Raw genomic sequence first — 15832 nt, 5'->3', positions numbered from 1 at the left:
TATTCTGATAGGGTCAAGTACAAGGCGGTCTGCGATCAGGGATTCGCATAGCCCAAGGATCTTACTTTCGTGTTACGCTTCTGAAACCAATACCTGTTCAAGTAGATGGAGAGCCCTGGATCCAGCCACCAGGCCAGATTATCATTTCTGTTGCAGGACCAAAGGTAAGCTTGCCTCGGCAGTTTGCCTTTTTGCATTAGAAAAATGTAAATGGTTGTCATTAAAGTTTTCTCCTGTTTGTTTTTGTCTGGCTCCTCATCCTCTTAGTGCATTTCATTTTTAAGGTACTAATCAACATAATGTGATCACTGTTGGATGAATATACGCTATGGAATCTATGCCATGAAATTCAAAGAAGTTCACATATATTAGTTAAAGGGCCTGTCTGCACCAGCAAAACTACAGTATTGAGAGATCAAGTTTAAGAAAACAGTCCCCTGGGTGTTTGGTAATGTGGCTTAGCCTCGCATGAGACAGCAGGGAGCCATGTTCTAATTACATTGTTTGCGTTGCAGCAGATCAGGGTTATTCAGACAATCCAGGAACATGGTGTATGAGGGACAGTGCATTCCCTGTTCAGTGGTCAAGGAATCCATGGACAGAATTTAGCTAGCAAGAAAGTGGAGAAATGAGACGTATGAGCAATGGGAGGGGAAGGAGAGGAGCGGCTGGGGGGTTGTGAGTAAAGTGTCCCCCATCCAAGGAATTAAAGTTTCTGCTGACAGTGAAGCAGCCAAATGATTCGTTTGCACTGTCAGTGCATTTGATAACTCTCACACACACAAGTTCCTGCCACAGAAGTTCGTTGAATGACCCCTTTAAGAACGACTGCAGAAATCTGTTGCTACAGAAAGAGTTACAGAAATCTCATTGAATGCCAAGCTTTTGTCGTGGGAAAAAAAAAGAGGCGTTTGCAGAATGTGCCTTTATTATTTGAAAGTACTTGCAGCTACACAGAGCTCTTCTTCAGATAAAAAAGAGCCCTGTGTAGCTCAAAAGCTTGTCTCTTTCACCAACAGAAGTTGCTTCAATAAAAGATATTCCCTCACCCGCCTTGCCTCTTTCAAAGTATTAACCTTTTTTGTAAAGAGGATTAGTGTTTAAAAACTCTTCCCTTCTTGCACGAGAGAGAGAGATACACATTTTGTAATTTGGAGTCGCTCTACAGAAACTGCTCTGAAATGCACAAAGTAAGCAAATCAAAAATTAGGCTTTTCTTGACTCTGTTAGTCGTCTTGGGTGATATAATTATAAGAGGTTAAAAAAGACAAGTGAGAGTTAAGTTAGTAGTATCTTTATTAAATTGCTTTTCTGTTGCAGCATTAATGTATATTTTATTCATTCCTAAGCATACCTTTCTTAAATTTGCTTGAATAAAGAGATGTTTTGTTGCTTTCGTTTATCGTCTCTACAAATGTTTTATTGAAGGTCCACATGTTGAAAAAATCCAAACAGAAGCCAAAAAAAACTGGAAGCTTGAAAGAGACAAGAACAGATAGTGTCTCAGTCACTGAAGTGGGACGTTAAATGGAGCGGACCTTTCCAGAACAGAAGCGGCAGAACTGCTGTCGATGAAAGGAGCCTGCACTGTACAGCTGGGTGCTGGGGTTTGGTAAAGAAGGGGTCCTAATGAGCCTGCCCTTTATTCCATTGTAATAGTACTGTGTTCTGCTTGTTTTGTTAAATGATTGTGCCTCATTAGGTGGCTGATGCACACCTACTTGTATACCACTAATTTCATTCGAAATGTTTGCCTGTGGTAGCCTTCCCTAAAGCACTGCCCAGTACCAATAGATAACACAGATCTACCCTATGGAGCTCTTCACACTTGGTTTTGCAGAATTTTCATTTTGTTAAGAAATTTCTTGCCTTTTTCTTACATAATCTTCCATCGAGAAATCATCACAAGGTTCTGTTAAAGTAGCCCTGAACAACAGTCTTCCAACAAACAGAAGAGTAGTGGTTGCATCTCTTTGCTGTTGTACTGTGACCTTCCTGGGTAAGGCCAAAGAACACAATTTGAGGCGTTGCAGTTTGAGATCATGTTACTCGAGATGAATGACTGTCGTGATAATGATCCCAACATGAAGAGTGCCGTGTGCAGAGGAGAAAACCTGTGCTGAAACGCTCAAGTCAAAATGGCTAAGACAGGATAGTTTCAACATGGTTTACTAGGATAAAGTAAATGGGGACAAAAATCTGCTTTAAACAGTTATGAAATGGTCTAGCCTCTTTCAGACATCAAACACTGTGGAAGGGCTGGTAAAGTTCAGCAGCTATCTCTTGACTAAATGGGGGCAAAGTTTGCCTCAGTAATATATGTAGATGACAGACTTCTTGGGCTCTTATTTTTCTCCCCCGCTGCGTGTTCTACCTTTGGTGACTCCGTACACTTCCACAGGTCCTCATTGGTCTTGTTTCAAATTCAGTTTCTAAAAAAAAATGCCCTATGTGTAAATGTATTGTGACTATGACTTTCCATACGAGCTCCAGAGACTTGAAGAATGGGTACTAATTCTGGTAAAAAGCTGCTGAAAACGACTGTTTCATTGATTATCAGTTCACTAAGGCTGTTTCTCTACAAGGGGCGTGATTCCCCTCCTATGCTAGCTCGATGAAAGCTAGCGTGAGTGTATGTAGTAGTGGAGGCATGGCTGAACTTCACCACGTACAAACCAGCCTGAAATCGGCAGGCATGTGCTTGGCACAGCTAAGCCGTGCCTCTGCTGCCTGTGCTACCATGGCTACACTACTATTTATATCTGCACTGGCTCTCATTGGGCTACCGTGAGATGTGTTCGCAAGCAGCGGATTCACACCCCTGGCTTGTAGTGTAGACATAGCCTACGATACGTGAACATAGAGGCAGGCTAACATTAAATGGAAATACACAATAATTTAATTCCTTGAGTTTTCTTATGATGCATAGTGTGTGTTCAATAAGACTGTACGTCTGGCAATATGTACGCCGTTGCTGTAAAAAATGCTGTGACTTCAGATGACTGAGTATTTAGCAATAAAGTAACAAAAGGCCTATTTTCCAGTATACTTCTGAAAACAGCCTTCCCGCAACTGTTTAGCCATGGTTCTTTCTTGCAGGCTGCCAGTGTAGCTTAGCATTTGGGGCATGGAGAAGGGGTGTAGGCCCAGATTCTCAAAGCTATTTAGGCACCTAACTCACATTGATTTCAGTGGAAGTGGAGCCTGAATACATTTGAGGATCTGGGCCATAGTGAGTGTACTGTAATCTAGCTGGACCAGTGTGTGTTGTAAGCCCAGGTTAGGGCATGCCAATCCTCCCAGAAAGGTGATCTGACTGCTTGCCCACCTGCTGAAGACTGATGGGTCAGGGTGTTTGAGAATACTGCCCAGCCCCAGGGCTAATGTGCTGAAGATCTGGTAGAACACTACATCTGTTGTCAACAGCCATTCCCGCATGGGCCTTTCTAAACACCCCTTCTCTTTGCTTCACTCTCAGCTCACCATGGTTCTCTGGTGAGCTAAGTCAGGTGGAAATGAATGGGCTTGAACAGCAGTGTGGAAAGATGCAGAACAATTGTGGTGGAAGGAATTTGTACAGTTCTACCCCACACAGGGAAAGGTGACTAATATCTTTCAGCATTGTGTACGGTAAGTCCTTGACCAATGGAACTGCTCCCAGCTATGTCCTCATGAACCTGAGTCCTATTAGCAGGCGACAAGGCACACTTACCCTTGGCTGTAGAAAGAACTGATGAAATACATTACAGCCACCTCTGCTCGGGGGGCAACAAATCAGAAAAAAACGGTGACCGTACTGGTAGCATGGCTCAATCACTCAAGCAGAGGCTCTGAAAAGACTCTTACTGTTGCTGCTTGTGGAATGGACCTTTGAAGCCATGTCCCACGTGAGGGCTACCTCCAGAATGGCATTCTGTAGACTGTGAAATGTGCAAAAGCCCAGCCTTTGTTTAGCAAGCAATTGATGCCAGTGTTCTTGCCAGCCATCCCCTTTTCACGGTCTACTCAGCGAGTGGTTGCAAGTCAACGCCCGCAGCAGTTGTTTTCTACCAGTGTTATAGACACCTTCTAGTCATGCTTCAGACGTGGCTAAGGCATGGCAGCAGCTTTGATAATCAGCTTATTGCCACGGACAGAGCTGAAACTTCAGTGCAAATGCGGTTTGATCGAACAACAGTTTCTACCATCCGTCATCAAGAGATGCTTTTTACTCACTTATGGGACAGCTGCTCCTTTTCCCCACGTGTTCTGACCTTAAGAGTGCTACAGGACTCCATCCCCTCTTATTCAGCATCAGAACAAGATTTCTGTTGAGAGTGAGATATCTGCATGCTGATGGTGCAGATATTTCATGTGCATCTTTCCTCTTCTAACACAGCATCAGCTCCACTTCGGCACTTGGAAATTGGTACGTGCATGAAAAGCAAGCGGCTTGAGCTCAGCTTCAGTGTGGGTACTTCTGCTGATAGTGGGAGGAGGAAAGCATTGTATTTCAAGCTCTCTGCTCTCTCAGGGTGAAGTCAACAGACTAAGGAAATACATCACTGCTCATGGGTACCCAAGGCACAACAGTGGCCAGGAATGCTGCTTTTAGCTTCTTTTAAGTAGTTGAGAGATCAGTTCTGTTCTCTTTGATGCAGCCTAGCTATGGACATGAATGTTTTTGTCATCTGCAGACTCTACCTGAGTTGACTGCAAAGACCATGCAGAAACAGAAACCTCTCTCCTCCACGGGCCACACCAGAGAGCCTGTCTCACCAGTGCGCCATTCCTACACTGGCTCCAATTGATACTCTGGATCTGTTTCATGCTGCTAGTCCTGACTTTCACAGATCGTAATGTGCTAAGTCCTGTCTCACTCCCCCGCTGCCCCATTGCAGTGGCTGTTATCTGAAATAGTGTGGTTTACAATCCCAAAGGTGAAACTCTTTGCACAGCATATTTTAAGTGGAAGACGTTTTGGCTGTGGAATTTCCTGCCATCTGATTGTTATAAATGCCAGACTCTTTCCACACTTAGAGCACAGTGCAAGATCCATCTCTTTGTGCATACCTCCCATAGTCTGGTGCAATAGTGCTTTCCTGGCAGGCAGCCACCAGAGAGGACACTGATAGGGATTGTGTGTTAATAGAAGAAGTGATGGAAGCTTCTGGTCCTTGCTCATGCAGAAATGAAGTCTGATGTATGTGGTATCTAGACAGTTTGGTGATTGGCACGTTGGAAATGAAAATAGATACTTTTTTTAAAGCTTAATGTCTCTTTGTCTGATTCTGAAATATCTTCTGTATGTTTTCAACACACAACAGATTTTTGGGCAAGTGGAATGGAAAACTGAATATACACAGAATAAGCAAACCAATTTAAAAACAGAGAAGAATTCTCTGGAGTAACCATTTTTAAGCTGTTTCAATTTCAGGTATTAAAAAGGCTAAGATGCTTAGGGAATTGTAGAGCTGTAGTTTTGTTTTCATCAAACTTACACCTGCTGTGTGTGGGGATAGGGTTAATCATGTACAGTCTTTGCATTCATATTAATTACTTGGAGGCTTCCCTGCAGAAAGGTGGCATTGCTTATAAGTTACGTTAAACATGTGTAACAGCTGATAATTAGGTTTTATGTAAATCCAGTGAGATAATGCAATATAATTACATTTTGATGTTTTAATGCATGGTTCATACCATTATCAGCTCTTAGTGGAGAATGTTGTAAAATGTGATAATTATATAAACTTATGGTGGTTCCCCAGCCAATGCTTAAAATAGCATTAACAAATTTGAAGCTAGAGTGGTTTAGAAAACGTGGTGCAGAGAGCTCAGAAACGATATTGGGAGTGAGGTGAAATCCTGGTGTGGCTGGGTCATGCTTGTGGGTGGTCCTTGTGGGCTCATAGGGAGACATACACTGTGCTGTCCCAAGCACAGGCTTGATCCTTTGTCGAGGCCCCTCTCTGATGACCTTCTCTGCAAGCCTCGGGGCATACTTGTATTGCCTGTCCTGCTTCCCGCTTGGAAAGTTGCATTTGGCCTCTACCTCCTGGCTTTCCAGCTCTTGTCAGTAGGGGAGGAGAAGGGGGTCACTAAAAGTGCTATTCAATATCTCAAATTTCCAACCCAGGTAAAATGCATGTTTAAGGTATACGGTCATAGATAAGTATGTTATCGAATAGTACAGGGGAAGGATAAAATGTCCGCTCTGAGTTTTAGCCATAACTTCACAATTTCTGGCTTTTATGGTTGTAATTTATTCCCTCAACATTATTCCAACACTTATGGTCTGGTTTAGAGTAGTATAAGCTTCTACTTAGTGATGCTTAATCTAAATTGATCTTTGTGAACGGTCAGTGACTTATTTTGCCAAAAAACGACCAAGTCGTCTGGGCGAATTGAACATCTGGTCACAGTATATCCTCGTGTGGATTTAGCTGGGTGACTACGTTCTGACATCATTTGCTTCCGATCCTTATTGATAACACATGAGTGGTCTGATTGTCATTGGACAATGTGTTGAGCCCCTTCTTGCTGGTCCGTGAGATACACTGTGTCATTAAGATTCCCAACACAGACCTCATGGATCTAAGGAACCTGCATTTTTCAACAAGATTCACTGGTTATAAAATCCAGCAATGAGATTAGAATTCAGCATCGGCATATATTTTAGCTTTACCTCTGTATATCTTCCTGTAGATTTAAATCAGGCCCTGGATATTAAACTAAACCACAACCCTTCATGTGTAATACATTTAATAAAAAAACTAGGAAAATCTTTTAGTAGTAACTCTTACGGATATTTACTCATTAATCCTTCATATCCTATACAAGCTTATTGTGTAAGTGGCATTTTTATCTACTCAGTCCAGACCCTAACTATTGGATGAATGTTTGAATGGTGGATGTGTTTATGCATATATGTGTTTTACCCAGTCGCCCACCTATTGTTGTGTGAGTAGAGTCATTGCTAAACATTGCCGAATGTAAAACAAAATTAAACCATTGTAGCAAATGTATACACCTGGGGTAAATTGTTGAAAATGGTAAGGTTTAACAACGATAAAGCTATAGCCGTGCAAATGCTTTAAAACGTACCATAGTGTTGCCTGATGCTTTGTGTGTTTTGTGCAGCCTGTTTATCGTTCAGCTGTATATTTTTTTGAAAAGTGCAGTATGACGACCTGGAAATAGAAATTTTTTCAGTCTACAACACAGGCTGCTTTCACACTGCCACCACAATGACTGTGTGCCTCTGCCATACTCTGTGGGTGCCTCCTTCATGTCCTTTGTTCTCAGCCCTTCTGCTGAAACTGATGACTAATTAGTGCCAATTCTGATGGTGCTGTTTGATCTGAATGACTGTTCACTAGCAGCGGGTATGAGACCACCCACTCATTTCCACTTACATCCTTCAACAGCCATGAAATGCAAAGATCTTCAGTTACTACTGAACTGGCTCAGATTCCTATTGGGAACTTTGGCTCATTTTCAAACATAGATCCCATATTGTGTGTGTTTCCATTATTTTACACACATTTTGCATTTAACAAGTAAATGTGGAACAGACATTGTTTAGTGTATGGCAGAACTGCCTTTTTGTGTTTGTAGTGTAAATAAGGAAAACCTTTTTGCAGACTTAAAATGCACTTTCAGGTTAAAATACAAAGAAGTCTGTAGAATGCCATTTAAAATGCTAGTTATTCTTGTAATTGTACCATTCCCTAGCATCCATGTCACTGAAATTACTGTACTGTCTTTTAATGCCCCATTAGGGAAGGAGAGGAGATTGTAACATTTTTGCAATACATATTTATATCTAACTGACTGAAAGTTCATTTAAACTTTAAACCATTATAAATTGGCTATGGCCATTATAAACTATGAATTAGTTTAATAGACTCATTTTTATAATGCATGAGATTCATTTTAAGTTTATTTATTATGATAACAGCTAGTTAATTTGACACACAGGGTGTGTGATAAGAAGTCCAACTGAAAGGCCTTCACTTCTTTGACCTCTCTGTGCTTTGGCACTGACCAATGTAAAGGCATTACATGGAATGCAATGGTTTAAACACAACTTATTAAAAATTGTTTCTAAATGTCTGATTAGACCAGCAGTTTCGATGTTTACAGATTGGTGACTATTGATTGTATGCACCCTGGTTCGCTTTTGACACAGTGCACTGGTTTATATTTTGGAAGCGTTCTTTCTACTTCCCATGCCCATGAGTGGAATCGTTGCCTTTTGAGTTTGGGCTCTTAAGTAACTCTTCGAAGTGTGGATTTTCACTTTTCTGCTATGAACTGATAGAACCGACTTTGTGCTGATAAAAGTATTAGATTGAACATTTCTTCCTAAAGGACAAGTTTATTTTTGATAATGTATAAGATGGTTTTATAAACAATTAAGTAGTGTTGAAAAAGTTGGTATGAGCTCTTGAAACAAGTGTATTATCATGATTTAAAAATCTATTTCAAAGCAGATAAGCATTTTTTCTTTATAGAGCAGTGAAATGATATTTTCACTACCCTTAGTTCTGTTCTATGTTTAGCTTATCTATTAAGAGGAAACTTATTCTCAGAAGATGTGGCTTAATTTATCTTCAATTTATGCTGTATTGTGCTAATCGCCTTGACCTTTTACGCTTCTCTTGTAGCAATTCACAATATAAACACCTGTTTAAGAGGCTTAACTTTCCATCTATGAATTCCTACAGATGAAAGGACAAAATTGTGACAATTCTAATTATTACCCTGTCTGCCTAAAGTGAATGTGCCATGCAGCCATCCTTTGCTTCCAAAGGCAGCTGTCGCTTGGGCCAAGTGTACACCAGTAAGGGACACAGAATCCTATATCGGGCAAATGTTGCTCTCGCAATTGCTCTCCTCCCTTTATGCTTTTAAATTTGCCAAATAGGGAGTAGCAAGAGGTGCCAAAGAAATTAGTGAGTAAGTATTAAAAGTGAGCAAATATAGGTGCTTGGAAAATCTAAACCTAACTCCTTTAAAGCAAAATCCTGTGAGGTCTGTGTCATAGAAGTAGTTGGCTCATTTCAGCTTTTCAAAAGTGCTAAGAGAAAAATTTTAATTGGAAATGGCTGAGAGACAAACAGTAAGATACCTCGGTGAAGTTGTAGATTGAGATTGGGGGGTGGTGGAGGGATCTGATATCTTGATATCAAAATCAGAGAAGCACAAATTCTTTGGTTAGCCATAGAAAAGTTTGATTATCCTCCTGTACGCAAAAGTTCCATTATGTGGTAAATTATCATTAGCTGAAAAATTGTGGTGTTTTCCATTTCCAAGTGGTCCAAGCAGCTGATTTCATTGGACTAGCTCTTTAACAAGTTTTTAAAAACAAGGTACTTCATGATGTCTTATGGCATTTCTTGTGAATGTTGTAACATGTTGGGCCACGTGGATTACACCGACAAATTAAGCTAAACTGACCATTCGGCTAGTGTGAAGTGCTTCTTCTCTGTTCTTCTGCCTGATGATTCTTAGAAACAATTTGTAGAAAGTGTAGCCATTAATGAGGTTGAATTCTATTTCTGTGTTGTGTGCCTCAAACTAATAAAGCATATCACACATGTTTACTTGTGGTTTGATCTTAAAAAAGATGGTTTTCATGGTATAACTAGTTTCTAGTTTTCTGCCTTGCAGACCACTGTGCTGGTAATCTGTCTCTATGAATTAATGTTCCTAAAATGTAGTAACTAAAAAATAAAAAGAGGTGGACTTTTCTTTTATATTTAAACATCAGTTTGTCCTCAGATTATGTTCTTAGAATAATTCTGTATATATTTTGCGATATGGTTTTGTGTGTAATTTTGACTGTACATTTTGCACTGATTGAAATTCTGTATTCTAAGTATAATTTGTGAGTACCAGAGATCTATAACTAGAATTTATGTCTGTGACAAATATAATTGGTAATTTCTGTTACAGTCTGGATGTGTCTGTGTGTGGTGGTTAAAAATTTCTTGTTACAAATGGTGAAATGTGTTTCTGCAAAGAGCAAACAAACTTGCTTTGTTTCACTCATTCTCCAGACACTGCTTGAATGAGCATTTTACAGTTCAAGTGTCCAAGAATACCTAGTGTTCAACATAACACAAGAATGGCCATAGAGGGTCAGGCCAATGGTCCATCTAGCCTAGTGTCCTGTCTGCCAACAGGGGTCAGTGCCAGGTGCTTCAGAGGGAATGAACAGAACAGGCAATCATTGAGCGATCCATCCCTGTTGTTCACTCTCAGCTTCTGGCAGTCAGAGGCTAGGGGCACCCAGAGGATGGGGTTGCATCCCTGAGTATCTTGGCTAATAGCCATCGATGGACCTGTCCTCCATTAACTTACCTAATGTGCCATCGTTATGGCTACTGTTTTCTGATGCTGCGCTATTGGCTTCTTTCCTGAATTTCTGTGGTGACACCTACATACTGCTGTGGTGGGTGCCATAAAAATAAGTGCTCTCTTTCTGTATTGCAGATCATGGTGTTTGATAGTTGATCACCTAAGTATTTAGCTAGTTCCCGATTTTTCTCTGCAACTTAGACATTGCTATTTTGTTGTCCTACACCATATCTTTTGGGCCAACTTCTTAAAAATGTTTAGCTGCTTTTGTCTTTATTTGTTAGCACACTTGATGGTATTTGCGGGTTTTTTTCACCTTGTATTTTTCCCTTGTGGATAATTCTAACAAGGGTCCAGATTTTCAAAGTTCGGTTCACACAATTGTTTTAGGTATTTACACTCAGCTTGAAAAATCTTATACAGTATTTTCAAACTCATCCCTTTTGTTCACCCAAGATTAAGTGATGCTTCTTTTTGGAAGGAGTTTTTATATGCATATTATGGTGCATCCCCAGCTTTGATCAAATTTTTTACACGTAAGATAATGTGTGTCCAGAACCACACTGAATCTGAATGTCGATGAGATCATTGGTGGTTGTAGTCGTTTAATTTTAAAATCTTAAACCTTTGACAAATGACTCACGGTGGGAGAACTAAGGTTGGGGGTGGCGGGAGGGAATATCATGACAGCATTAGTGTAGTTGAATATGGCTTTCTTTTTGGCTGTTGATTTATTTGCACAATAAAATATTTGAGTAGCAGCCGTGTTAGTCTGTATCCGCAAAAAGAAAAGGAGGACTTGTGGCACCTTAGAGACTAACCAATTTATTTGAGCATGAGCTTTCGTGAGCTACAGCTCACTTCCTCGGATTCATCCGATGAAAGCTTATGCTCAGATAAATTGGTTAGTCTCTAAGGTGCCACAAGTACTCCTTTTCTTTTAATAAAATATTTATCACCTAGAACATATTGATGGACTTTGCTGTCTAGTTTATTTGGCCGTTTAGGATTGCTGCCCTCTTGCCTTCAGACTTAATTAGGGCATTACCCCAATATATAGATCCTTCACACAATTATAGGTTTCAGAGTAGCAGCCGTGTTAGTCTGTATTCACAAAAAGAAAAGGAGTACTTGTGGCACCTTAGAGACTAACCAATTTATTTGAGCATAAGCTTTCGTGAGCTACAGCATCCGATGAAGTGAGCTGTAGCTCACGAAAGCTTATGCTCAAATAAATTGGTTAGTCTCTAAGGTGCCACAAGTCCTCCTTTTCTCTTCACACAATTATAGCTTGCAGCTCTTGTGATGCTGCTGCTGTGGATTTTTCAATTTCAAACGTTTCCATGGTTCTACCACCTTTGATTTGGTGACATGTAAATCCTTCATTGCTTTAAAGGTCTTGCACTTCAAAATGACAAAACCTTAAAACCTTGGGTGGACAATATTTTCTATAGATACTTCCTCATGACAAGGGCCCTACCAAATTCATGGTCCATTTTGGTCAATTTCATGGTCATGGGATTTTAAAAATCGTAAATTTCATTATTTCAGCTATTTAAATCTGAAATTTCATGGTGTTGCAATTGTAGGGAGCCTGATCCATAAAGGAGCTGGGGGGCGGGGTGTTGCAAGGTTGTTGTAGGGGAGATCGCGGTGCTGCTACCCTGACTTCTACGCAGCTGGCGGCGGTGCTGCCTTCAGAGCTGGGCAGCTGGAGAGCAGCGGCCGCTGGCTGGGAGCCCAGCTCTGAAGGCAGAGCCGCCGTCGTCAGCAGCGCAGAAGTAAGGATGGCCTGGTATGGTATTGCCACCTTACTTCTGCACTGCTGCCTGCAGAGCTGGGCGCCCAGCCAATCACCGTCGCGCTCTGGCCACCCAGCTCTGAAGGCAGCGCAGAAGTAAGGGTGGCAATACCGCAACCCCCCTAAAATAACCTTGTGACCCCCTTTTGGGTCAGGACCCCCAATTTGAGAAACACTGGTCTCCCCCATGAAATTTGTATAGTATAAAGTAAAAGCACAAAAGACTGGATTTCACAGGGGGAGACCAGATTTCATGGTCTGTGATGCGTTTTTCATGGCTGTGAATTTGGTAGGGCCATACTCATGACCAAAACCTTCCTTATACCTATTTAGACATACCCAAAGTGTACAGTAGGGGCACCAAAGATCCCTCGGCTGGGTGGATGGAGGTCAGGTCCACTCAAATCTCTGAAAGTGGAAGCTATTGTGAATTGGCCTGTGGGAGGTTTCAGCGACACTGTTGCTCCTATCACAAGCCTGTGTTAGAAAGCAAAAACAGAAAAGGAGTCTGATCAGATGCCAGTCAAAAAGGTTTTGATGCAGTGAAACAGATTTTATCAAAGATTTCAAGAAAACGTTTGAATTGTGTGTTGATGCATCCAGCACAGGTCTCAGAGCCATATTAATGCAGACAAGGGAAGATGACCAAAATCCACCCTATTGTGTATCTGCGCCCAAAACTGTCTCCTTCTGAACAGAACTACTCTGTAATTTAAAAAGAGCGCTATGCCATAGTATGGGCTGTGAAACAACTCAGACCGTGCCTGTTCAATAAGCAGTTCAGGGTATTAATACACCACTCTCCATTAGTATGGGTCCATAGAACAAAAGGAACCAATTCCAGATGTCTCTGCTGGAGCATAGCTTTACAGTAGTATGATACGGAGATTAAACCTATTGAGGGGTCGGAGAACAAGGTAGCCAAGGCCGTGCCCAGAGAAGAGAGGACAGAGGTGAATCTTCTATCATGACTAGTGGCCACGACTCCAGCATCAACTCACTAGGTAGGTGTGACAGTCAAGGTCCACACACCTTGAGGGGCTACTGCGGGGTGTGAATCCCTCAAAATAAGCAACTGAATCAACAGGTTGTAGACAATGTTATTGTGTATCAAAATATGCCAAATAAGGTCTGTTATGAAAGCTTGCAATGTCCTGAACTTGCTGGTCATTAGGAGATGTGTGTACAGGTCCTGGGTATGCAGGATTATGTGTGTAGAGCATTGTAATTGTAACTACAGTGCAACTGCAGCATCCCCTCAGAGCAGGGTGGTGAGACAATCAGGCAGGGGTGTTTTCCCTAGCATCTAACATTGTCCAGCCAGGACATGACAATGTTGGACCATCACAGTTAATGGGCAAACATCTAAACAACTTGAACTGGAAAACAAACCCCTTGTGTGGGAAACACCCTACTCTGTGCAACCATGAATTGCCAGAGTCTGAGAAAAAAGGGAAAAAACCCTGTTAATGGGGAAGGGATTTGAAGGGTATCCAGAAACTGAGGGTCAGCATCTTAGTGGGGTGCTCTCTGTGAAACACTGGATCCTCTTTAGGGAAATGGGCACGCTGGGAACAACCTGTCCAGAGGCAATAGGTCACTTGTATTAGACGAGGGAATTTAGCTAATGGGGAAAGCCTGAGCTTGTGTCTTTGTTTATTTTCTGTGCACCTCGCCTATGTTTGCTTTTTCTTGTTGTTTCATCTTTGAATCGATTTCGTTTTGTTCATTTGCACCTCGAGCAGCTCCTCTGTTGTGCAAACTGTGGAGTCCATGCACCAAAGTGAACTGCTAACCTGGGACGGGTTTCACACGTTTGGCAGTGACGAACCAGAGGGAAAAGTCATGAGTGTCTGGTAGTGAGGAACATGGGGAGCCGGATTTGGGGGCACTCAGGACTGGAAGGGATTGTTGAGCTCACTCTGCAAGAAGTAACAAGGCTGGTGGAATCCAGGGTGGGACCTCCTGCTTGCAGGGTGGGTACTGGTGTCGGAGCACTGAACCACAGCAGCATGGCTTTAAGACATCCAAGGTTACAAGGCAGATGGTGACAGAATCCCTCACTGGCCAGGGTGATCCCCAGAATGTTATGTTCAGAGCAATAGGTAAGTAGATAACAGTAGTAGTAGTTCTCATTCACTAGGAACTACTGCTCATAGAATGCATGAATTGAAGGGAATTGTGCCAGGCTGTGTGTCACAGACTGGGGTGTGGGCACTCTGGCCTAGTGGTTAGAACAATAGCAATCCATCCTAGTGGTCGGAGTCGGAATCGAGATCGAAGAGTCAGAGCCGGTGTCAGGAACCCAGAGTCAGAAACGAAGCAGGACTGAGGACTGAAGCAAGGCTGGGAAGAAAGCAGGGAAAGGATTAATCACAGCATTGGGCAACCACTGGCCAAGTGCTACTGCTGGGCTTAAGAACAGTCGGGGCAATGCCGCTGAATCAATCCAGCGATCTGCTCAATTAGGTCTTTCAGCTGGTTACCTAATCCCAGGCCCAGCTGCAGGTCCTCATGCTTGACACTTTGTTTTAGATAAATGACCACCCTTCAGTAGTTCTTTTGGCAGGGTGTGCTCCCTAGCAATCTATGAGGGGCTGATGGCTTAGGTTTGCACTAATGTCCTACTAACAGACTGTTGTGATGTCCAGATAAATGATCACACAAACAACACCATGGCCCTGTCCCACATTTAGAACGTTCACACTTACCGTTTAAACAAGCCAAATGCATCCTTGATTGGCTTGGGTCACACTTTCACATTGGCTAGTTAGAAAGTGTAAAAGCCTCTTGTCTGCTCTTGCTATTCTCCTATAAAATGCTCTATGGAAATCAAGCTGATGCTTTCTGGCTCAGTCTTATGCAGGCCCACAGGCCGCAGTGTGACAGCTGATTCTGGATACACCTGCTTGCACTGCATTTCTCCCTACTGCCACAACCAGTTGAAGTCAGGTGTCTACCTGGGATTAATTTGCCACCAACTGTTCAAGGCATTTGAGAAAGAGAGAGAGAGAGAGAGCCTGAAATGCATGTTTTTCACACTATACTAATTATACGTCTCTAGTGTAACAGAATTATTCTGATTAGTTCATTTTGTGCACCCTCACATGTACAAAATACATATAAGTGGTGCCACAGTTGTCATTTTTAAAAAGCACCATCTATTAAATTGAGCAGTTTGCAGAGATACAAACCAATCATGTACCGAGAGCATTTTGATCAGGATTGAGGAATGGCTGACACGATTCAGTCCTACTTTATTAGGCATTTAGTGCCACAGTTGCAGAGTTGACAAACTAAAGTCTGCTTGTCAGATAACTTCACAGTCTGTTCTTCTGAAGTACTTTGAAGTTATCTCCTTGAATCTTAATCTGTTATCCACTTAAGCCTCTACTTTAGACAATTCCTCCCCTTCATTCTGTGAATTTTAGCGTCTAATGGGAATGTAAGGCTTTGTCTATATTAGCACTTTTGTCAGCAGCATTTTTGTCACTTGGGGGTGTGAAAAAACACCTCCCTGATGGACATAAGTTTCACCAACAAAAGCACTGATGTGGACAGTGGTATTTCGCTGGGAGAGCATCTCCTGCCGACATAGCTACCACCGCTCATTGGGAGTGGTTTAGTTATGCCAGGTATGCCAGGGGTCCTGCTGGCATAGAGTGGCTACACAGGAGACCTTACAGC

The 15832-nt window shown here is 42.0% G+C and overlaps 1 protein-coding gene across 3 annotated transcripts in view; it reads left to right on the top strand.

Annotated features, from left to right (window-relative positions):
- DGKQ (diacylglycerol kinase theta) overlaps positions 1–9936 on the top strand; it is a 172375-nt gene extending 162439 nt beyond the window's left edge. For all 3 annotated transcript variants that reach the window (XM_075128887.1, XM_048850017.2, XM_048850016.2), the window contains 2 exons: positions 12–164; positions 1429–9936. In XM_075128887.1, the coding sequence (XP_074984988.1) occupies positions 12–164; positions 1429–1527 (252 nt within the window). In that variant the 3' untranslated portion in view covers positions 1528–9936. The remainder of the gene's footprint in view (positions 1–11; positions 165–1428) is intronic.
- The last annotated feature ends 5896 nt before the right edge of the window (positions 9937–15832 follow it).

This window comes from Caretta caretta, chromosome 5, assembly GCF_965140235.1.
Source record: "Caretta caretta isolate rCarCar2 chromosome 5, rCarCar1.hap1, whole genome shotgun sequence".
Classification (NCBI taxonomy): domain Eukaryota; kingdom Metazoa; phylum Chordata; order Testudines; family Cheloniidae; genus Caretta; species Caretta caretta.
Note: the sequence above shows the minus strand (reverse complement) of the source record. Positions and strands in the feature narration are given on the sequence as shown.